At 40.6% G+C, this 26548-nt stretch overlaps 1 protein-coding gene across 9 annotated transcripts in view; it reads left to right on the top strand.

Moving 5' to 3' along the window:
• CDC14B (cell division cycle 14B) overlaps positions 1 to 26548 on the top strand; it is a 123030-nt gene that overhangs the window by 1568 nt on the left and 94914 nt on the right. For 5 of the 9 annotated variants that reach the window (XR_004264991.1, XM_032266375.1, XM_032266376.1 and 2 more), the window contains exon 1: positions 3903 to 7124. The exons of the other annotated variants lie outside the window; for them this stretch is intronic. Coding sequence is in view for 4 of the 5 variants with exons in the window: in XM_032266375.1 (XP_032122266.1) it covers positions 6764 to 7124 (361 nt within the window). In the remaining variant the exon portion in view is untranslated. Of the gene's footprint in view, positions 1 to 3902; positions 7125 to 26548 lie in introns of those variants that run through there. 9 annotated transcript variants of the gene reach the window in all.

The following is a 26548-nucleotide window of genomic DNA, read 5'->3' as shown; positions in this document are numbered from 1 at the left end:
TATTAAAAACTGTTTCCCGCCCTTAGCCTTTGATAAACCAGGTGAGCTGGAGTGGCGAGAACATTGAGTGTTAGGACAAACGCAGATGTTAAGGAGAAATAATATTCTAGGTTCATGGACGGTCTGGAAACTAAGGTCCATTTGGAACGAAGCTGAGAGCAGAGCAGGTTTGTCGGCTTTGGTGGGTGGCCCTTGGGAGCCAGGGTGGGCAGAGGAAGGGGTAGCCCTGAGTACCAGTACCTGGCAGTTAACTGTGGGGCCTGGGTGCGTGGTGGCGCTGCAGGAGGTGAAGCCTGCTGAGGCTGAGAACCAGGTGCTTCCAACGTTGTGCACTTCCGAGGAGAGGGCCTCGCCAAGGACGGGTGGAGCTGGGAGCGGGTGTGTCTACACATTGCTTCTGCCTGTTATTATTTATACCTTTTAAAACGATCTCTGTTGAATGGCATTTAATTTTAGGACAAATAATTCATTTTATATGGTACAGAACTCCAATTCTAAAGGTGCACAGGAGTATATACAGAAAAGTTGGTCTTACAGCTTCCAGGGGTCTTTCTCTAGAGGCAACTACGCTTCCCAGTTCCTGCATGCATACCACATTTGCTATATATTCTCTACCATACACGTGCGAGTAGCACACAACATGTTGTGCACATGGTTCCATTTTCATAGTGTTTTTTATTAGAATGATTGTTCTGAATTGGTGCATACAAGACTTACTTGATTTTAATTACCAGTTAGTCCAGTGTACATACGGTTTTATGAATAAAACCATTTAAAAGTACATAGGGATTTAAATTATATATAGATTTAAATGTTTTTTAACCTATTTAGACAGTCCCTGTTGATGAACGTTTAGTCAGAAGGTTTGTGACAGCAAAGTCATTGGAGTAAATAAATGTTTCTCCTTGATGGAGATCAAATGTGATGTGGCTAGCCTTCGTGAGGCAGTCACCAATTAATTAACTGCAGAAAAATGTAACCAAGCAGAATACTGAGGAGAGGTGCGTTATATGAAATAAAAATGCTATCAGATTTCCAACTCTAATAATGGAAGGGTCCAACTTTAATGTAAGGGAGCTCCAGGGAAGTAAAGTTTATAGTCACCTTTCCTTGTGACTTCTCTAGGTGTCCCTCAGTGATAGTCTTGGCTTCCTGGAAAAATGATACTTAATCAGTCTGTTGCAGTGTGATATACAAGGCCAATTAAAGTATATTCAGATGCAGTGTTCAGATTACTTTTTATTGGGCTTTGGGGGAAGGCTTGAGGCCTGTCCTCAGCAAATGGCAACTAGTCCCTTCCTTCCCAACCTGTTTTTCCCTCCATTATTGTTTTCTTAATTTAAAAAGCAGTGCATGGCTGGGCGTGGTGGCTCACACCTATAATCCCAGCACTTTGGGAGGCCGAGGAGGGTGAAGTCAAGAGATGGAGACCGTCCTGGGCAACATAGCAAAACCCCGTCTCTACTAAAACACAAAAATTAGCTGGGCGTGGTGGTGCGCACCTATCGTCCCAACTACTCGGGAGGCTGAGGCAGGAGAATTGCTTGAAGCCACGAGGCGGAGGTTACAGTGAGCTGAGATCACGTCACTGCCCTCCAGCCTGGTGCCTGGCAAAAGAGAGAGGCTCTGTTTCAAAAAAAAAAAAAAAAAAGCAGTGCATGTACACTTCCAAACATTATTAAATGAGTTTTATAGAGTCTCCCTCCCTTGGTAATGATTTTCATCCTTCAATTTTCTGTGCACATTCAAGTTTCTAGAAATTGTGCCATACCAGCAGGATTAGATCTCTCTCTCTCTCTCTCTCCCTCTCTCGTTTTTTTTTGTTTGTTTGTTTTGTTTTGTTTTGTTTTTTGAGACAGAGTCTTTCTCTGTCACCCAGGCTGGAGTGCAGTGGCGCCATCTCAGCTCACCACAACTTCCACCTCCCGGCTTCAAGCGATTCTCCCGCCTCAGCCTCCCCAGTAGCTGGGAATACAGGCGCATGCCACCATGCCCAGCTAATTTTTGTATTATTAGGAGAGACGGGGTTTCAGTATGTTGGCCAGGCTGGTCTCGAACTCCTGACCTCGTGATTCATCTGCCTTGGCCTCCCAAAGTGCTGAGATTACAGGCCTGAGCCACTGCACCTGCTGATTAATTTTTTGATGGTTGCATTGTATGGCTGCATCATGATTTATTTAGTGGTAATAAATAGATGGTTATTTGGGAGTTTTCCAGTCCTTATTGCAAATGGCTACAGTAGCATCAGTGTATGTGTCTGTGTACATGTGTGACTATATCTATAGAGTACATTTCTAGAAGTGACGATGCCAGGCCAGAGTACATATAGACTTTATCCGTTCCTCAGTGGACTTTTTGGCTATTATGAATAATGCTGCTGTGAACATTCATATACAGGTTGTTGCATGGACACGTTTTCAGTTCCTTTGGATATCAAACCTAGGAGTAGAATGGCAGGGTCATATGGTAACTCCATGTTTAATGTTTGAGGAACTGTCAGACTCTTTTTGCAGAGCGAGGCTACACCACTAGCATTCCCCCCAGCAATGTACCAATTATTCTACATCCTCGCCAACACTTATTATTGGATTGACAGGATTCTTTCACAGTGGAGTAGGTTTGTAAAAATTAATACATGTTGTCACTTCTGTCCAGCCTGCCCTTAAATACATCATTTTAAAACTTTAGTCCTTTGACATTTTTATTGTAACCTATTTGATCTGTAAATTGAATTCCCGTAGATCCCAGGATACTTCATGTGTGTGTATTTAACATAGGATGCTTCATGCCTATTTTTGTTTCTATCGTCGTCTGTTATATGTCACTATCATTTAGTGTCTAGCCGCCCACACCACTATACTGGGCATTTACTCTTACTAGGAGCAGACTACAGGGTTTAATTTGCACCCCAACCGCATCCACCTCTCACTCAGCCATTCATTCAGTTCTTGCATTGTGCACATGGATTTTTTTTTACTTGAGCTGTACTCCTAGTGCAGTTTCAGTGCACCATGAAAATAAAAAGTCATAAAGACAGTGTAGGCTGAGCGCAGTGGCTCACATCTGTAATCTTAGCACTTTGGGAAGCCAAGGCAGGCAGATCACCTGAGGTCAGGAGTTCCAGACCAGCCTGGCTAACATGGTGAAACCCCATCTCTACTAAAAATGCAAAAATTAGCTGGGCATGGCGGCATCCGCCTGTAGCCCCAGCTACTTGGAAGGCTGAGGCAGGAGAATCCCTTGAACCTGGGAGGTGGAGGTTGCAGTGAGCAGAGATCGAACCACTGCATTCCAGCCTGGGTGACAGAGAGAGACTCCATCTCAAACAAACAAACAAACAAAAAAACCAGGCAGTGTAAACTGTAAGCGTTAATGCTAAAAAGATGCTGAGTAAAGATCAGAATGAGCTGTTACCAGTCTAGGAAACTTGAGGAAGTGGGGAGGTTAAGGAGAGTTTTCAAGGAAAAAATACTGCATTTTTCTCTGAACCTTGTTAATGTCAGAGGTCTGAAACTTTGTCTATTTTCCTATCCCATAAATAGGGACTTCCATTCATGGCAGTTTACTTCCTCCTTTACTCAGGAAAAAAAAAAATACTTAAAGACTTTAACATTACTGCATATATCTATGTTTGATAATTTATAAGATGGAATAGTTGGTGCAGAGCTTCTATTTATTTTACTATTTTTATTTTTAAAATTTCTGATTGGGCTGGGAGCAGTGGCCTATAATCCCAGCACTTTGGGATGCCAAGGCAGGCAGATTGCTTGAGCCCAGGAGTTCAAGACCAGTCTGGCCAACATGGCAGAACCCCTACTCCGGAGGCTGAGGTGGGAATCACTTGAGGATCACTTGAGCCTGGGAGGTCAAGGCTGTAGTGACCTGTGTTCATTCCACTGCACTCTAACCTGGGCAACAGAGACACGATAAAACCCTGTCTCAAAAAAAAAAAAAAAAAAAGAAAGAAAAATTCTGATTAGTAAAGAATATTGGTAATAGCTACTGGCTAAAAGGTTCTTGGTGGTTGTATTAAATTTATTTACCTTTTTAAAAATAAGTTTTTCAGTGTCTGCTGTGATCTGACTTTTAAAGACTGTATTATAACAGTAAATAGTTTTATTGGAGAAACACTAATTGAGGTCAGAATTGTCATTTTAAAGCACTGATTAATGGTGATGTATTGGATACTCATCAAGTAAATTAAACAAATACAGCATTTCTCCTCCCTCTTTCCTTTTTAGGATCTTTAAAATTCACAGCAGACATTAGACAGGGAAAATTTATTCATTAATTCAAGAAGTATTTATTGCATGCTTACTATGTAAAATAGTCATGCATATTCATTGCAGTGATGGAAGTATATTTTTCTTGATAGAAAAGGAATGCTGTTATGTAGAGCACTAAGTCAAGGAGAAAAATTGTCTTTTCTTCAAGAGTTTGGTGTTATGGTAGATAATTCAGTTTCAGAACTGAAGCCTATCGTAGTATGTAGTGTGCATTTTTCTTCTTGCCTATGTCTTGGTTCTCTACTTACACTTAAATTTGTCTGTAATGTGAATTTGTATTCTTGATTTCTATGCTTGCTTAATTCTTCAACATCTGCGCTTCTGATGTTCATGTTATCTGCTTTAAATCTAATTCCTTAGGCACTCCAACACCACATGCAGGCAACAATTTGACAGTTTCAAATGTCACTCCTTAAATGGACATACAGAATAGTTGGGCTCAGACATGAAGGCAAAGTGGACTAATTGTGTTGCAGAAACGGTACTGATGCCAGGGAGTTGCCAGTCAGTGCAAGTTGTAATTGCTCTCTCCTTTTGAATGGGAAGAAATGTTGCCCGTTTCTATCAAGGTTAGGAAGAGCTGAACTGAAACCACACTGGATTTTTAGGATGGAAGAAGGGCATTGGTGCACACAAGTGACATTTCTCGAAAGCTCTGAGATGGTCTGTAGGAACACTGAATTGATAAATCAAATGCTTTGCTTTTAGGGGAAAGAATTTCAGAAGATCAAAACCTTCCACTTTGCCCCCTGAAGAAGCCAAGGACCAGAGATAAAATTGGGCCTCATTGATGTAGTTTCCTTTTGGCAAAGTAATGACTACCTGACTTTTACTGTTGCCAGCAGATAAAGCTGCTTCACAGTTGTACATAAATGATCTATTGGACATCTCCTAGTTAGTCCTGTGCTACTTAGGCTAGGAGATGAGTAATTACCTACTGAATTTGGGAAAAATGAGCAAACCAAGTACATAATTCAGGTCTTCTGCAGTTCGTGCTGTTTTCCAAATTGACTGTCATTAACAGCCCCAGTTTTCCAGATACTTTATTCATTCAACAAATGCATAATGAATTTGTGCAAATGAATACCTACTCTTCCAAGCTTTCTTCCCCCTTCAAGTGCTAAAAATAGAGTACTGCCAGAGACAGTCCCTGCTCTCATGGAGTTTATGTTTTCTGTGTTAATTGAGAAAATAACACTGGGAGGGTCTGAGGAACTAGCATATGAGTAATCATATTGCGATTGAAATCATTGGGGAAGAAAAACTTTAATCGAAGAGTTTTTGAAGAGCCAATTCTGTGAGGCCAACTAAGCTAGCTGTTAGTTATGAGGACACTGGGGAAACCTAGTCTCTGTCCCATCCTGGGGTTGAGCACAGATGGATTATTAATAACCTTTTGGAGGCTCGATGCTCTCATCTGCAACAGATTTGTTACGAGAGTGAAGTGAAGGGGATGCATATGAAGTGCCTGGCTTGATGCCCATTGATGGCCAGGGCTACATCAGTGTTCTCTTGTGTCACACGCGTGACAGCAGCCTTGAGTACAAAGGGCAGGCTGAGGCACAGTCATCACGCCTGGAAGGGTTTCAAGCTAAGAAGCAAACATTCCCGTGTACTTGCACAAAAGGTTCAGTGAATCAGCACAGTGGAAATGCAGTGTGTTCCTCTCTCTGCTTCTGAGAGCAGGCTCAGGGCAGAAATGCTCCAGATGAGGCTGGCTCAGTATTTGTCAGAGCAGCGGAGGAGGTTTGGCGCCGTGGCGATCGTCTTTTCTGTCTTGGGAGAAATGTTACGGTTTCTCTTTAGAAAGATTCCCTATAAAAGGAGGAATAAACCCAAGCTGTTAACTTGATTCTTGAGGCTATTGTTAGGTATTTTTATTATACGGAAGACTTATATTGCCTAATATTAAATTGCAGCTAAGCTTATTGTTGGGGAGGTCTTCTTAAAGATGGGAGACCCCCTTACCATGGGAGAGCCTGAGGTAGAAAATGAAACCATATATGAAATTATTTACTGATAGAATATAAATTTTCAGAGTGGTTAATTTAAAAAAATGGTCTCATATATGTTTTAAAATAGTGTTTCACAGACGATTAGCCAAAAGATTTGAAACTGATGGTGCATATTATTGGAAGACAGGGTCTTTTTTTGATTTTTTGTTTGTAAAACAAATTGCCTTTCAAAGGACATTTCTATGCTTAATGTGTAGCAGAGAGAAACAAGTTACTTGGAAAGGTTGGGACTAGGATATAAAGAAGAAATTAGATCTTTAAATCTATTTTTTATTACCCTGTGAGAAATGAATTTAGTAGCCAGTATTTTGTTTTCCTTTCCATCTTAGCTACTGAATATTTTTATAACCTAAGTAAATCCTTCACATTAAAATTGTTATAAGGATCTGTAAATTGACATGAAAACATGGACAGACCATCTGAACATCTCAAAGCCACGCCTCATCTAGATCAGGCGCCTTTATGAATGAGGTAAGTAGGTGCGGGGTTGTTGAGGACAAATGTGGAAGAGATTGTATTAGAGACAAACAGACTGGTTCGCAGGAACTAACCAATCTTCAAATATTGTTTCTTTCCACTATTTCATTTTTAGCTTTCAAAGTGAGTCATTTGATTTCCAGTTTTATAAGAAGAATTGACTTCCATATTAGGCAGGGATTACTTTTGAAAACATTTTCCAAAATTGATTGTAACCTTGTAAACTCAAGGATATTGAAGTGGAATGTGTACATCTCATCTGGACTCTCTAGTTTATATGAAAGTTTTACGCCCTTTTCTCTCTTTTTTTTTTCTATAGCTTTTCATGGATACTGCTCCAACAAAGGTATTCAGATCATTGACTACTTTGCAGTTCTTTTATATGACTTTAAACTGTAGAATTTAATCGTTAGTTGTCATTCTTGGTTCCGTCCTTTCCTGTTTGCTTGTCTTAATCTTAGGTAGCAGATTCAGTTTTCCGTAACTGTAGAGTAGCGTTGGTATGTTTATGACTTAAGTTGAAATTTGTCTTTATATGAAAAGTTTTGTTGATTTCTATGATAGTTAATACTAAAAGTAGTTTTTGCGATATTTTATTGGATTAATATAAATGCCAAGTTTGGGTGGTAGATAGTTTTGGTAATATTCAATTTTCCTTTTTAAATTGAATCTCACTTTTGTAGGCTCTTGTGGAAAGGGTACTCACAATGAGTTGTTATATCTTTAACAGCTACTCTTGATTTTTTTTCTGAGGTCAGTTAGTTCTTTCTAGACATTTATTTGATTAATAGACAGGTTTATATCATATTTACTGAGTTTGGCAAGAGGGAGGTGTCATGAAATGCTAACTTGGGGAACAGTGAAGTGCTTTTATATTTCTTTTTTAATTTAAAAAGTATTCTTATTCACTTTGACTTTTAGATGCCTCAGATATGGGCAGTAAGCAGAAAACAAATCTGAGTGGGCATATATGCGTGTGTGTGTGTGTTTGTGTGTGTGTGTGTCTGTCTGTGTGTGTGTGTCTGTCTACATATCTTTCCAATTTAAAACAATTCTTACTTTAATCTCTTGGTCTTTTATACAGCTTTTTTAATCTCAGCATTATTTATATTCTAGAGGAGCAATTCTTAGCGAATGCTTTATTCACCAGTTGGTTCAAAAATTTAGTCTGATTCATTGTCTTTAAGTCTGAAAAGCTGGATAAATTAATTCTAGTTGCATAAGATAACATATCAACTTCATTTCTCAGGTAGTTCAGTTTTATACCATTAAAATTTGGTTGGCAGTGTACTTTTTACAAAATAAAAACATCTTGTTCCTGATGTCTGTGATATTTGTTGTTCCTTCAAGTTCTCATTTGAAAGTAAAATTACTTTCTTGGCACTGCTGTGCAATTTATGACATTGATCTTTTTATATCCAATCCATAATGCAATATAATCATTACAAATTCTGAATTCTGCAAAGCCTTCTCTTGATTTTAGGACCATCTCAGCTGAATCATTCTTTGTATTTTGCGTATTTATTATTTGTATTTATATGACTGGTGCTATGGAACTAATTAATGTATTTATTCTACAAGTATTTATTAAGCAACTGCTTGAATTGGGCCAACTGTTATTTAAAAAAGCAGGGGCAAGTGATGTTATAAATCTTGCTCCTTTTCCCTGAAGACTGACAAAGAATACACTCTTAAGTCATCATCTCAATGAAGACAGGTAATGAAAGAATTAGTCATTATGTAGTTTGCTCTCTTCTTCATTTAAACAGCATCAGTTTCAAAGAATTGTGTGTTGGAAATGTCACTCGATAATTCCCATACAAAATGAATAATTTGGACTGAGCGGAGTGGCTCACACCCGTGATCCCAGCACTTTGGGGAGACCATGGCAGGCAGATCACTTGAGGTCAGGAGTTCAGTACCAGCCTGGCCAACATGGTAAAACCCATCTCTACTAAAAATACAAAATTAGCTAGACATGGCAGGTGACTGTAAGCTCAGCTCCTCGGGAGGCCGAGGCAGTAGAATTGCTTGAACTGGAGGTTGCAGTGAGCAGAGATTGCGCCGCTGCACTCCAGCTTGGGTGACAGAGTGAGACTCCGTCTCAAAAAAAGATAAATAACTTTTCCAATGTCTGGTGAAAATAATTTGTCTTATGGTGTGTCTTTTCATGTGTGTTTTAACCTTTAAAAGAAACAACAGGGAAAGTGTCATTTTGGTATGTAACTAGTTATGCATTATATAAGTATATGTTAATAATTCACCGAAAACCCTATCTCTACTAAAACATATCTAAAGGAAAAGGTTTACATTTCAGTTAATTCTATATCTCTAATTTGAATCTCCAGCTATCCCAGAGGATAAGATGTTTTTAAAATAAGATGTCTTGTTTATTCTTGGTAAGAAGTAATTACAGAGCACCTTTAAGCTGGGTATTGCTTCTTAAATTGAAGGCACTGAAGATAAAAATTACTAAATATTTCGGGAACTAGATTTAATTGTGTGTCTTGAACTGAAAAACATTCTAATTTTCCATTCTTTTGTGGGTGCTGGGGAAGAACTGCTTTGACATGAATGCATTAACAATTCAAATGTCGGTCTTAAATTTTGGAGAGTTGTTCTCAGTTTGCTCTTGGAATTTATTATTGTAATACTGTCATTAGATAGCTTGTTGGAAGCACCTAATACGTGAAAGTGAAGCATCTTAACGTTTATCTCTTTTCTTTCTGACAATGAACTGTCAAAAAAGCTTTGAGTTTAGCTAGCAAGCACAACTGAGGCTGGGATTTTAACTCCACTATTAATATATTCTAATTTTAAACTACTGTAACTGAAAGGGCATACAGTACTAATTCAATCCAGATACATTTGAATGTGTATGATAGTCTCATCCTTGCAAGAGATGCTGCAAGAGACACGGCAGAGATTTCAGACCGGACTACTGACGTTGGAAGTAACACTAACTAGCACACAGACCGGGTCAGACAAGGTTAAACCCAGTGCTGCCAGCTGTTTTGCGTGGGGCACCTTATCCGTAAAAGTCAGAGAGAGTCAAACAAGATGGGTGCTTCTGAATGAATGGGATCCTTGGAAAGGAGGTTTGAACTAGGTTTTAAAGATTTTTATATTTTCCCCTCCAGAACCAGCAGGAACTGTTCTGGATCACAGAAACACATGAGACTCCTTTCTTCTTGACAGCACCAGTGACCCTGTGGTGGCAGTTGTGGGGTGGGTGATTGCTGGGAGTGGGAATGGACTCTACCCCAGCATGAGGCAAAGATTCTTTTCCAACTTCCCCAGACCTGTCCCACCGTGCTTTTGTATTCTGTCACTAAAAAGCATTAAGACATCCCATGTAATCTGAAGTAAATAACAGCTTTGTTCCAAAATGGAAAAAAAAAATTATTTAGTGATCTCTGTCTTACTGAGGAAGGCAGGAAAACGAAGAAATACCTCAAACCATCCTTTATCCCTGGGGGCCTCTTCAGGTAGCACTGAAAAGATTTTTAGAGCTTAAATTTTTGGATTCAGAAGACAACCATTTCCTGCCACAGTGCTAACAGAATTTTTTCTTAATGTGAAAGTTTTGGGAATTTCCAAAATAAAGATTTGTGGGTTATTCTGAAAGCTGACCAGTAAATTCCCAATAAACTCAGAATCCCCCCCTGCCCCGCTTTTTATTAATTAAAGCTCTGGATTAGGAACTCTTATTTAAAATTTAAAAAAAAATTTTTTTGAGACATAGTCTTGCTCTCTTGCTCAAGCTGGAGTGTAGTGATGCAGTCATAGCAGCCTCCATTTCCTGGGCTCGTGATCCTCCCACATCAGCCTCCTGAGTAGCTGAGACTGCAGGTGTGTGCCATCATGCCCAGCTAATTAAAAAAAAAATTTAGTAGGTCAGGCGCAGTGGCTCACGCCTGTAATCCCAGCACTTTGGGAAGCCGAGGCAGGCGGCTCACCTGAGGTTGGGAGTTCAAGACCCGTCTGACCAACATAAAGAAATCCCGTCTCTACTAAAAATACAAAATTAGCCAGGTGTGGTGGCGAACAGCTGTAATCCCAGCTACGCAGGAGGCTGAGGCAGGAGAATCACTTCAAACTGGGAGGCAGAGGTTGCGGTGAGCTAAGATCATGCCGTTGCATTCCAGCCTGGGCAACAAGAGTGAAACTCTGTCTTGGAAAAAAAAATTTTTTTTTTTTGTAGAGATGAGGTCTCACTATGTTGCTCTCAGGCTGGTTTCATAGTCTTGGGCTTAAGCCGTTGTCCTCCCCAGACTTCCCAAAATGTTGTGATTATAAGCATGAGCACTGCACCTGGCTGGAACTCTTAGTTTAAAATGATTTCAGACAAATAATCTTTTTTTTTTTTTTTTTTTGAGATGGATTCTTACTCTGTTGCCCAGGCTGGAGTGCAGTGGTAAGATCTTGGTTCAACTGCAGCCTCTGCCTCCTGGGTTCAAGTGATTCTCCTGCCTCAGCCTCCTGAGTAGCTGGTATTACAGGCACACACCACCCCACTGGCTTATTTTTGTATTTTTAGTGGAAATGGGATTTTGCCATGGAGTCCAGGCTGGTCTTGAACTCCTGACCTCAGGTGATCTGCCCACCTCGGCCTCCCAAAGTGCTGGCATTACAGGCCTGAGCCATTGTGCCTGGGCAACAACTATTATTTTAATATAGAGATTTATGAATAGAAATACTAAGTTTTGTTGTTTAATGCTATACAACTATTTTTCAGTAAAAGCCGATTTTTTTGTATACCTATTACACATCCCATTGAACATAATGCCATGCAGTGCTGCTTTGTTGTAACTATTTGTCTTTGAAATTTTATTTTTTTTGAGGCAAAATTTTGCTCTTGTTGTGCAGGCTGAAGTACAGTGGCTCAATCTTCCAGCCCACTGCAGCCTCCATCTCCTGGGTTCAAACAATTCTCCTGCCTCAGCCTCCCAAAGTGCTGAGATTACAGGTGGAGCTGAGGCACACCTTACCACCCCAGCCCTCGAAATATTTTACTAAAACTAAGTAGGCATATATACATCTGCAGTCAGTGTCTTGCTTTGCATTCCCCAGAACAGATGCTGAGTCAAGGATCCAGTGCAAGCACTTCCTTTGGGAATGATCCCAGGAAGCACTCACAGGGGAGTGGGGAAGTGAGATGGAAAGGAAAGGCAGGCCACAAATGGCTCATTATCAGGCAGGTTACTACTGTGGGAATGGAGTTAGAGCCTGCAGGGGAAAGCTGGGAGCCAGTATATGTTACACACTGCAGAGTTATCCTCACTGAGGGTTGAGGGCTTGGGATACTTATATGCCAGTCACTTACCCCTGCTTGTGGCTTTCGGGGGAGTGGGGAATGATCATTTTCAAATCCTCTGACGGGAGGCAAATTGGACTCTTTTGGCCCGAGAAAGCCCTGAAAGAAATACTGGTGCAACTGGAAATTGTGCTGAAAGTGGGGAGGGGATATGGGTGGTTCTTATAGCGCATGCTGCATTCCATTACGTTAGTTATTTTTTTTCCTTTGTGCTCTTAGTGCTGTTACTGTGAGCTCTTAGCTGGTTCCCTCTCAACCATTATCTGTAAACTGAATGTGTTATTGTCACTGTGCTGTGTCCTGGTGGGGCATTTTTGACAGTGAATGTTGAGAAAACATATGCATGTGACAGGGTGGGTTTGTTAAAAGCAATGGAAAGGTAAGTACTAAACTGGATGTTCAAAATGCAAGCTTTGGCTGGACCCAGTGGATCACCTGAGGTGACGAGTTCAAGACCAGCCTGGCCAACATGGTGAAACCCCATCTCTACTAAAAATACAAAAAAAGTAGCTGGGCATGGTGGCGCGTGCCTGTAATCCCAGCTACATGGGAGGCTGAGGCAGGAGAATTGCCTGAACCTGGGAGGCGGAGGTTGCAGTGAGACAAGATCGTGCCTCTGCACTCCAGCCTGGGTATTGGAGCAAGACTACGTCTTTGAAAAAAAAAAAGACCAGTTACAGTGGCTCACTTTTGTAATCTCAGCACTTTGGGAGGCCGAGGCAGACAGGTTACCTGAGGTCAGGAGTTCAAGACCAGCCTGACCAACATGGAAAAACCCCCGTCTATACTAAAAATGGAAAATTAGCTGCATGTCGTGGCGCATGCCTGTAATCCCAGCTACTTGGGAGGCTGAGGCAGGAGAATCGCTTGAACCCAGAAGGCAGAGGTTGTGGTGAGCCTAGTTCGCACCGTTGTTCTCCAGCCTGGGCAACAAGAGCGAAACTTCATATCAAAATAATACTAATAAATAAAATGCAAGCTTCATGAGGCCTTTTCAAGGAAATGTTTAAGGAAATCAGGTAAAGATAAGTATGCAACTAAGGACTGTTGGAAGTAGTTTGGTTTTTATGAAAGGCTTTATAAACATTGCTGTAGCTTGGAAGTTTGACTAATAGTTGTGTGATTAGAATTATGGCCAGTGACAGGTCCTGACTTCGGTGAATGTGGAGTGACTGGAAGAGCTGAGCCATAGCCAATGTAGCATGCCAGGAATGGATCTCCGTGGAGACTTTGCAGATCCTGTTCAAGTTCCATTTCCAGGAACTCCTCGCCTTCAGCTAAACGGAGTGTGTGCCTGTAAAGTCAACCACTTTAAGTCTTTTATTTCCAACAAGGGCGGATAACAAATACTTCGGTACTCTTGGACTGTTTCAAGGTGGATCTACTGGTTTAATTATTCCAGGGTTTCTAATCTGTGTGTCACATGATTGCACAAAGCTAGGTAGTAGGGAGATCACAGGTTACCACATGTGGTATCACTCAGTGTTGTTTACCATCAGTACCTTTTGGGATGCTTTCCTCACTTTATGAAAATCTTGTGCAGTGCCTTCTCACTTTTTCTTCTGAAATACTTCAGTCTGTTCTTAGCGGAGGGGAAAAATAAGTCATGCTGCTAATCTTTTAAGAAGTGGAATCTAACATGCTCAAGCTTTCACATGGTATCAAGATTCAGTAATAAAAGCCTTGACAGTTAGAAGCATAATAGTTTTGGAAATAATGTTTCTGCAGTTTCTTGAATGTCAGTGAACAGCATTTAGAACTTGTTTGACTGTAGTGGTGGTCTTCCTCCCCTTTAAGCCTGCGCTTGTGGTGCAGTCAGGGTTCTGGTTTCATGACACATTTATCATTGGCCTGTGCCTGGCCCTTTGCAAGGCTTCCTGTGTTTTTCAAATGTGGTTCACTAGATAGTACTATACCTCTTCCCCTAGAGATGCTTTCTTTTTTTTTAAGTTTTTCATTTTATTTTATTTTATTTATTTATTGATTGATTGATTGAGACAGCGTCTCACTCCGTTGCCAGGCTGGAGTGCAGTGGTGTGATTTTGGCTTTACTGCCACCTCCGCCCCCCCCAGGTTCAAGCGATTCTCCTGCCTCAGCCTCCCAAGTAGCTGGGATTACAGGCACCCGCCACCACACCTGGCTCATTTTTGTATTTTTTTTTTTGAGACGGAGTTTCGCTCTTGTTACCCAGGCTGGAGTGCAATGGCGCGATCTCGGCTCACCGCAACCTCCACCTCCTAGGTTCAGGCAATTCTCCTGCCTCAGCCTCCTGAGTAGCTGGGATTACAGGCACGCGCCACCATGCCCAGCTAATTTTTTGTAGTTTTAGTGGAGACGGGGTTTCATCATGTTGACTGGGATGGTCTCTATCTCCTGACCTCGTGATCCACCCGCCTCGGCCTCCCAAAGTGCTGGGATTACAGGTGTGAGCCACCGCGCCCGGCCTCATTTTTGTATTTTTTTTAGAGATGGGGTTTCACCATCTTGGCCAGGCTGATTTTGAACTCCTGACCTCATGATCCATCCACCTCAGCCTCTTAAAGTGCTGGGATTACAGGAGTGAGCCACTGCGCCTGACCTATTTATTTTTTAAATAAGTAATGTATGCACATAGTTCAAAATTCTAAAGATGCAAAAGAGTAAACAACATGGACTGTGGCACTTTTCTGTTTTCCCTCCCCATAATCTATCAACATTACTAACCTCTTGTGTGTTTTACCAGAGATGTTCTGTGTAGTTACCTGTGTGTGCTCACGTACGTTTATATCTCCTCAAATTACAGCACATTATTCTCATTGTTTTGCATCGTGGTTTTTTTACTGTTCTTAGGTTGCTCAGTGAGCACAGAATTGGAACAAAGGGAAATGGATGGTTAAACTGCTGTTTTCCATCCAGTAGCTGGCTGGAAGCTGATGGTTTCAAGCTGTTCTAAGTTGAGATGTGGTGATAATAGCCCTGGTGTAGTCAGTGTCTGTACAGTGCTAAGGTTCATGCTAAACCTGTGTCTCTCCCCAACCCGCAAATAAAGTTTCTATGATATAGGTGCTCATTACTTTTAAAAAAGAGCACACAGAGAAAAATAGTCGTTAATGATCCTAATAGCAAAGAATAGCTAACTATATTAGTTAGACTTAGTTGTGTGGTGATACGGTTTGTCTGTGTCCCCACCCAAATCGCATCTTAAATTGTAGCTTCCACAATTCCCATGTTAGTGGGAGGGATCGGGGGGAGGTAATTGAATCATGGGGACATGTTTTTCCTGTGTGTTCTCATGATAGTGAATAAGTCTCATGTGATTTGATGGATTTGTAAAGGGGAGTTTGCCAGCACACGTTCTCTTCTCTTGTCGGCTTCCATGAGAGACATTCCTTTCACCTTCCGCCCGGGAGGCCTCCCCAGCCATGTGGAACTGGGAATCCATTAAACTTCTTTCTTTTGTTAGTTGCCCAGTCTTGGGTATGTTGTTATCAGCAGTGTGAAAATGGACTAATTCAAGTGGTAATAAAAAATAAGCCCCCCAAATCCAGCAGCTGGAAAATACAGATGTAATTCTTGTTTTGTTGCAGAGGTGCAGGGGGCTGTGCTTGTTGTGACTGCTTGGGGACATGGGCTGATAATCAGCATCTTCTCAGTATTGCTGGTCCCTGTGCAGAGGGAAAAGAGCTGTGGAAAGTCTGGAATGAACATTTAGATGCCTTTTTCCACTCATAGCTCACTGGCCAGAAGTAATCAAATGGTTCCACCCAACAGGCAATGTGCCTGTTAAGCAAGGAGCCAGAAATATTTGGTGAACAGCACAAATGATTACCATAGTTAACTTTTATTTATTTATTTTTTTTGAGACGGAGTTTCACTCTTGTTACCCAGGCTGGAGTGCAATGGCGCGATCTCGGCTCACCGCAACCTCCGCCTCCTGGGTTCAGGCAATTCTCCTGCCTCAGCCTCCTGAGTAGCTGGGATTACAGGCACGTGCCACCATGCCCAGCTAATTTTTTGTAGTTTTAGTAGAGACGGGGTTTCACCATGTTGACCAGGATGGTCTCGATCTCTTGACCTCGTGATCCACCCGCCTCGGCCTCCCAAAGTGCTGGGATTACAGGCTTGAGCCACTACGCCCGGCCTAGTTTATAGGTTTTAAAAACAAGCTCTAGGCCAGTTGTGGTGGCTCTGTAATCCCAGCACTTTGGGAGGCTGAGGTGGGCAGGTCACTTGAGGTCGGCAGATCACTTGAGGTCAGGAGTTTGAGATCAGCCTGGCCAATATGGTGAAACCCTGTCTCTACTAAAAATACAAAAATTAGCTGGCCGTGGTGGCTCACGCCTGTAATCCCAGCTGCTTGGGAGGCTGAGGCAGGAGAATTGCCAGAATCTAGGAGGTGGAGGTTGCATTGAGCCAAGATCATGTCACTGCATTCCAGCCTGGGCAACAGAGCGAGACTCCATCTCAAAAACAACCACCACCACCAATTTACACAAACTCTATTTAGAGTACCATCTCCTTATCTGATTAATCTCCCTCATAGAATACCTTTTAATAACTTCTTGTACGTGATATTTTGGTAGGTAAATAAATTCACATGGTTCTGAGAATGAGTATAAAGTGAACAGCTTTCCATCAGCCCCTCCCTGCCTACATTTGTCTAGTTCTTCTCACCCCTGCTATCCCTCATAGATTTTAATTTCTCATTTCCCTAAAGAGTTATTTTTTTAAAAATGCATTTACAGGCTGGTCCGAGTGCAGTGGTATTTACAACTAATTGATCACAACCAGTTACAGATTTCTTTGTTCCTTCTCCACTCCCACTGCTTCACTTGACTAGCCTTAAAAAAAAAAAAATGCATTTACATAAGAATCTTTTTTTTTTTTTTTTTTTTTGGTAGAGATGGGCTCTTTTTATGTTGTTGTGCAGCTTGTCTCAAACTTGTGGCCTCACGTGATTCTCCTACCAAAGTGCTGGGATTACAAACGTGAATCACCATACTCAGCCAAGGTTATTTAAAAAATTACTATTTTGGCCCGGCGTGGTGGCTCACACCTGTAATTCCAGCACTTTCGGAGTCCAAGGCAGGAGGATCACAAGGTCAGGAGTTTAAGACCAGCCTGACCAATAATGATGAAACCCCGTCTCTACTAAAAATATAAAAATTAGCCAGGCTTGGGGGCACACGCCTTAGTCCCAACTACTCAGGACGCTGAGGCAGGAGAATCACTTGAACCTGGGAGGTGCGGAGATTGCAGTGAGCCAAGATTGTGCCACTGCACTCTAGCCTGGGTGACAGTGAGACTTTGTCTCCAAAAAAAAATTATTTTACTATTTTTATTTTGGAATATAGAAATAATAAAGAGCTCACCCAGTTTCTGAAAAAACATCTTATGTTGCCATAGTATATTTGTCACAACCAAGAAACTAACATTATTGTGAATTATTAAACTCCTGATTTTATTTGGATTTCCCCAGGTTTTTCATTAATATCTTTTTTCTGTTCCAGATATAGTCCAGCTCACTACATTGCATGAAACAGATTCTCTTTGAATTGAGAGATAGCATATGCTCCACATGGTTCTGCACTTTACTGTTCTCAACTGATGTCATAATTCATTGATTCTAAAATACAGTAGCATGTAACTATTATTTTAAGTACTTTTTGTCTCCCAGATTCAAGCAATTCTCCTGCCTCAGCCTCCCGAGTAGCTGGGATTACAGGCACCCATCACAATGCCTGGCTAATTTTTCGTACTTCTAGTAGAGTCGGGGTTTCACCATGTTTGCCGGGCTAGTCTCAAACTCCTGACCTCAGGTGATCCACCTGCCTCGGCCTCCCAAAGTGCTGGATTACAAGCGTGAGCCACCATGCCTGGTCTTAAGTACTGCCAATTATAATTCTAAGTTACTGATTATAAGATACGGCATAAGGGGCCAGGCGCGGTGGCTCACGCCTATAATCCCAGCACTTTGGGAGGCCGAGGTAGGTGGATTTCTAGGTAAGGAGATTGAAACCATCCTGGCTAACACAGTGAAACCCCATTTCTACTAAAAATACAAAAAATTAGCTGGGCATAATAGCTTGTGCCTGTAGTCCCAGCTACTCAGGAGGCTGAGACAGGAGAATCCCTTGAACCCGGGAGGCAGAGGTTACGGTGAGCCAAGATCGCGCACTCCAGCCTGGGTGATAGAGCAAGCCTCCATTACCAAAAAAAATAAAAAATAAAAAAAAAAAGAGTAAATGATATGGCATAATTTCAGAGATGTTCAAATGTGAGAAAAGTACATTTTAGCTTTGATGGAATACTATACATCTTGGAAAGGTGTCAATTTTATTTCACAGAGTTTCCTTATTCTTTTCATAACTACATAGAATTTTGCTTTATAATGTACTTAAGATCTTTTAAGCAATGCCTTATTAATACTCATGTGGATTGTTTTGTGTCTTTAGCTGTTAAAGTGCTGTATTATCTGGTACATATATGTCATTTGACATATATACAGATGTGTATCAGGGTGACATTCCAAAAATGCACTGCTGAGTTAGAGGTATATGTATCTGTAATTTTGGTGGAAACTCTACCAATTTACAATCCCACTGGCAATGTTTGAGATTACTTTTTAAAAATAGCTTCATAAATAAAGTGAGTTACCAAACTTTTAGCTTTGTACCTGTCTAATAGGTGAAAAATTATAGTCTCAATGTAGTTTTCTTTTGTATATCTCTTATGAGTATAGGTTGAGTTTCTGAAAACTGGCTTTAAATACCCTTTGCATATTTTTCTCTTGGGCTATTGGCTCTTTCTAATTTTTATGCATAAACCTCTTTCAGTCTTAGGGAAAGTATTATCTGTGATGAATTACAAAGGCATTTTCTTTTTGTCATTTACTTTTTGATTTGCTTATACTTGGTTAGTGCTTTGTGTTTGCCACAAAACATTTATAGCTGACTCTGTTAATCCTTTCTATTATGGCTTTTGGATTTTAAGTCATAATTGAACTCAACACATTTACTAAGGAATTCCTCTATGCTTTCTCCATTTCTCCCATCCTAGCCTTTACGCAATTGTCATCATGAATTTTACTTTTACAGATGCCGTAACCCCTACTATTACTTTTGTTAATGACTTTTGTCAAAATAATCATCTTTTAAAGTAACTTAAATGAGGACAACACATTTTTAAACATTTGTCCATGTAGTGGTTAGCATTTCTAGGACCATTCACTCCATTGTATAAATACAGATTTCCAACTGGCATTTGTCTTCCACCTGGTGAGGATGCCTTTTAACATTTTTATAGTGTAGACCTGTTAGTGATGAACTCTTTCATTTTCTGAATGTCTAAAAATGTTCATTGTGCCTTTGTTTTTGAAGATTTTTCCTTAGTATTGAACTCAAGGTTGACATTTTCATTTTTCTTTTAGTACTTTAAAGATGTTTCTCTCCTGTTTTCTTTTTCTTTTTTTTTTTGGAAACAGGGTCTTGCTTTGTCACCCAGGCTAGAGTGCAGTGACACAATCTTGGTTCACTGCAACCGCCACCTCCCGAGTTCAAGCGATTCTTCTGCCTCAGCCTCCTGATTAGCTGGGATCACACACGTGTGTTACCCCACTTGGCTAATGTTTGTATTTTTATTAGAGACAGGGTTTCACCATGTTGGCCAGGCTGGTCTTGAACTCCTGACCCCAGGTGAGCCACCGTGCCTGGCCCTCTCCTGTCTTATCACTTGAATTGGTGGCAACAAGAAATCTGATAGCCTTCTTTTCTTTTTCTGTATGTAATATTTCTTTTTTCTCTGGCTGCTTTTAAGATTTTTTTTCTTACTGGCTTTGAGCATTTATGATGTGCATTGGTGTGGTTTTCTTCATGTTTCACGTGCTTGAGATTGGTTGAACTTCTTGGATCTGTGTGCTTACAGAATTCATCAGCTTACAGGATTTCTTGGCCATTATTTATGTAAATATTTTTCTGCCTTCTTCCCCTTAACATACAGTTATCTGTTTATTAGACCATTTTAAGTTTTTGTACAGCTCACTCATAATGCTTTTTTTTTTTTTAAAAAACATAGGGAAGGTCTCCCTCTGTTGTACAGGCTGGAGTGTAGTGGCATTATCATAGCCTAGTTGGCGTGATCTCTTCCGGGGTTCAACTGATCCTCCCACCTCAGCCTCCTGTAGCTGGAACTACAGGCACATGCCACCATTCCTGGCTAATTTTTGTATATATATATATATTTTTTTTAGAGACGGGATTTCACCATCTTGTCCAGGCTGGTCTCCAACTCCTGGGCTCAAGCAGTCCTCCTGCCTTGGCCTCCTAAAATTCTGGGATTGTGGGAGTGAGCCACCATGCCTGGCCTTCATTTTTTTTGTATTGTTTTCTTCTCTCTTTTCATTTGTATAGTTTCTAATCCTATGCCTTCAAGTTCACTAATCTTTTCTTATGTTTTATCTGCCATTAGTCCTATCCAGTGTATTTTTTATCTCATAATTGTAATTTTTCTCTTCAGAAAAGTTCAGTTTGGGCCATTTTTGTATCTTTTGTGTCTCTTTTTTTCCCCCCCATTTATTTATTTTATTGCATTTTAGGTTTTGGGGTACATGTGAAGAACGTGCAAAATTGTTGCATAGGTACACACGTGGCAGTGTGATTTGCTGCCTTCCTCCCCATCACCTACATCTGGCATTTCTCCCCTTGCTATCTCTCCCCAGCTCCCCACCCCCCCACCGTCCCTCCCCTATCTTTTTTTTTTTTTTTTTTTTGAGACAGAGTCTTGCTCTGTCACCTGGCAAGTTGAAGTGTAATAGTGCGATCACGGCTCACTGCAAACTCCACCTCCGAGTTCAAGCAATTTTTCCTGTCTCAGCCTCCTGAGTAGCCAGAACAACAGGCACATGCCACTATACCCGACTAATTTTTGTATTTTTTAATAGAGACAGCATTTCACCATATTGGTCAGGCTGGTCTTGAACTCCTGACCTCAGGTGATCCACCTGCCTCGGCCTCCCAAACTGCTGAGATTACAGGCATGAGCCACGGCGCCTGGCCTTTTTCTTTTTCTTTTTTTTTCCTTCTAATAACAACTCTAATTCATATACCAAACAGTTAATCAGTTTAAAGTGTATATTTCAATGGTGTGTTTGTTGAAAGTTATATAGTATTTAAATGTTAATTATTTAATTTTAAATAGTTTTAAAACTTTTTGATAAATAGTATATATGTAGAGTTGTGTACCTGTTATCATGATCTGATTTTCATACATTTTCATTATCTCCTCAAAAATATTTACACCCAGTAGCAGCTAGTCCCTTTCTCTCACCTCTCCCAGCTAGGCAACTACAAATCTACTTTGCGTCACTACATATTTCCTGTTTTGAATATTTCATACAAACGAGATCATACTATTTGTAGTCATTTATGCCTGGTTTTTTTCATGCAGCATGTTTGTGAGGTTCACCTATTTAATAGGATGTATCAGTACTTCATTCCATTTTATGGCCGAATATTCCATTGTATGACTGTATCATTTTGTTTATCAGTTGATGAACATTCAAAGTTGTTTCTTCTTTTTTTTTTTTTTTTTTTGTGAGAGACGGAGTTTCGCTCATGTTACCCAGGCTGGAGTGCAATGGCGCGATCTCAGCTCACCGCAACCTCCGCCTCCTGGGTTCAGGCAATTCTCCTGCCTCAGCCTCCTGAGTAGCTGGGATTACAGGCACGCACCACCATGCCCAGCTAATTTTTTGTATTTTTAGTAGAGACGGGGTTTCACCATGTTGACCAGGATGGTCTCGATCTCTTGACCTGGTGATCCACCCGCCTTGGCCTCCCAAAGTGCTGGGATTACAGGCTTGAGCCACCGCGCCCGGCCAAAGTTGTTTCTTCTTTTAGGCTATTATGAATAGTGCTGTTATGAACATTCACATACGAGTTTTTATGTGGGCAGTATAGGTAGATGCCTATCATACTGAACATACGGAATATAGTTATAGTAACTCATAGTGTTTTTTTTCTGCTAATTCCAACTGTGTATCAGTTTTGAGTCTGGTTTGGTTGATTATTCTCTTCTTTACGGGTCATACTTTTCTACTTCTTTGTATGCCTAGCAGTCTGTGATTGAATGCTGAATTTTACTTAATGGGGTTAAACATTTTCGTATTGTTCAGAGATGTAGTTAAGTTGCTTAAACAGTCTGATACTTTCAGGTTTTGCTTTTATGATTTGTTAGGTAGACCTGGACCAATGCTTAGTTGTGGGTTAATTTTTTTTTTTAGAGACGGAGTCTTGCTCTGTTGCCAGTCTGGAGTGCAGTTGCACAATCTCGATTCATTGCAACCTCCGCCTCCCGGGTTCAAGGGATTCTCCTGCCTCAGCCTCCCAAGTAGCTGGGACTGCATGCACATGCCACCATGCCCAGCTAAATTTTGTATTTTTAGTAGAGATGGGGTTTCACCATGTTGGGCAGGATGGTCTCGATCTCTAGACCTCATGATCTGCCCACCTCGCCTCCCAAAGTGCTGGGATTACAGGCGGAAGCCATATACCTGTCAAAATCTTGTGTTTTCTCACAGATTTTATGTTTTTATTTTCCTTCATCTAAATGTTTTCTTCATTTTAAGTTTACTCAGCTGTGAGGTCATAGAATTACCTTATTCATCTTTTCAGATGGCTACCTAATACCATTTATTTACTTGTCTTCTGGTTTATCATCTTTATCGTGTATTACATTTCTGAATGTGTCCAGGTCTGTCTTAGGACTTCTCTTCTTTGTGTGTGTCTGCCTGATGCCAGAAACTCTCTGTTTTAGTAACGGAAGCCTTTTAATATCTGTATATATATAGGTGTGTTGTAGCCCTTTTCAGAGCTTTTTTTCCCTCCAACTTTCTCCCAAACTTTTCTTGTTTGTTCTTGCTTATTTTTCCATATTAACTGTAGGATCCACTTGCCTTCCATGAAGAAACAAAAATCCTGTTAATTATTTAAATGAATTAACATAGGCCGAAAAAAATCTTTATGATGACTTGTCTGTTCACAAACATGGTACGATATGGCTTTTGACTGCTGAAGTCTTCTTTTGGGTACCTCAGTAATATATTAAAATTTCATATCTGTCTTGCACATTACATGTTAAACTTTTTCCTAGATATTTAGGAACTACAAATGGGATTTTTGTCTTCCATTTTATTTCACGTATTACCCATTTTCTGAATAGTTAACAACTCTTAGGGCAAACATTACAATTTTTTTTTTTTTTTTGAGACGGAGTTTCGCTCTTGTTACCCAGGCTGGAGTGCAATGGTGCGATCTCAGCTCACCGCAACCTCCGCCTCCCGGGTTCAGGCAATTCTCCTGCCTCAGCCTCCTGAGTAGCTGGGATTACAGGCACGCGCCACCATGCCCAGCTAATTTTTGTATTTTTAGTAGAGACGGGGTTTCACCATGTTGACCAGGATGGTCTCGAGCTCTTAACCTCGTGATCCACCCGCCTCGGCCTCCCAAAGTGCTGAGATTACAGGCGTGAGCCACCGCGCCCGGCTACATTTCAATTTTATTTAACTTGGACTCCTCAATGTTTAGAAATTAAAGACTGAGGAGTTATTGTAACCTCCATGATACTACATTTGCATTGTAGATGAATACCAAATGGCTTTGTTTTTTTATATTATAAAATTATAGGAATTGACCTTTCTGATTTTATAGGTATTTTATCTTATAGCCCTTATAAATAAGACTTTATTAATATCCTTGTTTAGCAACCTGTTTTTGAAGGGTGAGTTAGCAAAGCTGATGGTGAGTCTGTTTCAGTGAATAGATTTCTTTGCTGGATAAGTGCATAGGCATTTGCTTGAGAGGCAAAACAGCTTTTTAAAAACTTAAGGTTTGGCTGGGTGTGGTGGCTTATACCCAAATCCCAGCACCCTGGCAGGCAGAGGCAGGTGGATCACTTGAGTCCAGGAATTCAAGATCAGCCTGGGCAACATAGTAAGACCCTCTCTCTACAAAAAATACAAACATTAGCTGGGTGTGATGGCATGTGCTGGTAATTCTAGCAATGTGGGACACTGGTGAGGTGGGATTGCTTGAGCCTGAGAATTCAAGGCTGCAGTGAGCTGTGACTGTTCCACTGCACTCCAGCCTGGGCAACAGATTGAGACCCTGTATTAGAAAATAAGCAAAAATAATGGCAAACCCTTAAGGTTTTACATTGCTGAAAGAAATTAAAGACACAAATAAATGGAAAGACATCCTGTTGCTTGTGAATTAATTTTTGTATATAAAATATATAACAATATAAAATATTGTTAAAATGTTAATACCACATAAAGTGATCTGCAGATTGAATGCAATCCCTATCAAAATCATAATGGCATTTTGTGCAGAAATAGAAAAAAATCCTAAGATTTATATGAAACCTCAAAAGACATTGAATAGCCAAAACAATCTTGAAAAGAAAAAAAAAAGTTGGCGGCATCAATTCCTAACTTCAAAATATATTACAAAGCTACAGTAATCAAAGCAGTATGATACTGGCATGAGGACAGACCAGTGGAATAAAATAAACAGCCATGAAATAAACCCTTACATATATGGTTAAGTGATCTTTGATAAATATGCCAAGAATTTGTGTCTTCAACAAATGGTTTGGGAAAACTGGATATCCACCTACAAGAGAATGAAGTTGGACTCTTACCTTACTCTATGTACAAAAATTAATGCAAAGTGTCTTAAAGACCTAAACGTAAGACCAGAAACTATAAAAGTCTTAGACAAAAGCATAGGAAAATGCCTCATGACATTGGATTTGGGAATAATTTATTGAATATGATACCAAAAGCATAGGCAGCAAAAGCAGAAATAGACAAATGGGACTACATCAAACTTTGAAACTTCTGCTCAGCAAAGGAAATAGCAGAATGAAAAGACAACCCAGGATGGAAGCAAACCGTATTTCTGATAAGGGGATAGCACAAGGGGCTAATATATAGAATGTATACACAACACCTGCAACTTAACAATGAACACCAAACAAACCAATTAAAAAATAGGCAAAGGACTTGAATCAACAGTTTTCTAAAGAAGATATACAGATGACCAACGAGCATATGAAAACTGCTCCACAGTCAGAGCTGTGGCATGCACCTGTATGTAGTCCCAGGTACTTGGGAGGCTGAGGTGGGAGGACCACTTGAGCCCAGGAGTTTGAGGCCAGGCTGGGCAAAAGAGACCCCCATCTCTAAAAAAGGAAAAAGGTGCTCAGTGACATCATCTCTTTAGAAAAGTACAAATCAAAACAAACCTACACCTTTTAGGATGGCTACTGTCAAGGGAAAAAAAAACCAGGAAATAAGTGTTGGTGAGGATGTGGAGAAATTGGAACTCTTGTACAGTCAGTGGGAATGTAAAGTGGTGCAGTTGCCTTGAAAAATAGTATAGAGCTTCCTCAGAAAACTAAAAATAGATCTGGCCATCCGTATGATCCGGCAGTCTCACCATATCACCAAAAGAATTGAAAACAGGATCGCCCAGTGATATTTTCACACTCCTGTCCAGTGCAGCATTATTCACAAGAGCCAAGAGGTAGAAGCCACCTCAGTGCTCACCAGCAGATGAATGGAAAAGAAAATGTGGTATGTATGTAACAGTGGAATATTATCCAGCTTTAAAAAAGAAAGAAATTCTGTCACATGCTACAACATGGACGAAGCTTCAGAACATCATACTGTGTTAAATAAGCTCATCACAAAAAGACAAATACTGCATGATTCCATGTGTATGAGGTATCTAAAGTACTCAGACTCCTAGAGACAGAGAGTAGAATGGTGGTTTCCAGGAGCTTTGGGAGATCGGGAAAGATGTTCCTGTTCAGTGGTTATAGAGTTTCAGTTTAGCAAGGTGAAAAACTTTTAGAGATATATTACACAGCAGTGAATATGCAGTTAACACAATTATACTGTATTCTGAAAATGGCTAAGATGGTAAATTTTATGTTGTTTGTTTTTGACCACAATTTAAAAACTTAACGGCCAGGAATGGTGGCTCATGCCTGTAATCCCAGCACTTAGGGAGGCCAAGGCAGGCAGATCACCAGGTCAGGAGATCAAAACTATCCTGGCCAACATGTTGAAACTAAAAATACAAAAATCAGCCGGGCATGCACCTGTAATCCCAGCTACTGGGGAGGCTGAGGCAGGAGAATCAATTGAACCCGGGAAGCGAAGGTTGCAGTGAGCTGAGATCGCACTGCTGCACTCCAGCCTGGCGACAGCACGAGACTCCATCTAAAAAAATAAATATACAAATAATTTTTTTAAAAACTTAGGTTTTTAAAAGCTCAGTGTTCATCTATTTCTATTTGTAGACTAATCTTAATATTCTATTCGTGGGCCGGGCGCGGTGGCTCAAGCCTGTAATCCCAGCACTGTGGGAGGCCGAGGCAGGTGGATCACGAGGTCAAGAGATCGAGACCA

The sequence above is a fragment of the Sapajus apella genome, unplaced genomic scaffold, assembly GCF_009761245.1.
Source record: "Sapajus apella isolate SASKATOON/1434 unplaced genomic scaffold, GSC_monkey_1.0 scaffold158, whole genome shotgun sequence".
NCBI lineage: Eukaryota > Metazoa > Chordata > Mammalia > Primates > Cebidae > Sapajus > Sapajus apella.
The sequence above is the reverse complement of the archived record's forward strand: the minus strand, read 5'-3'. Positions and strand labels throughout refer to the sequence as shown.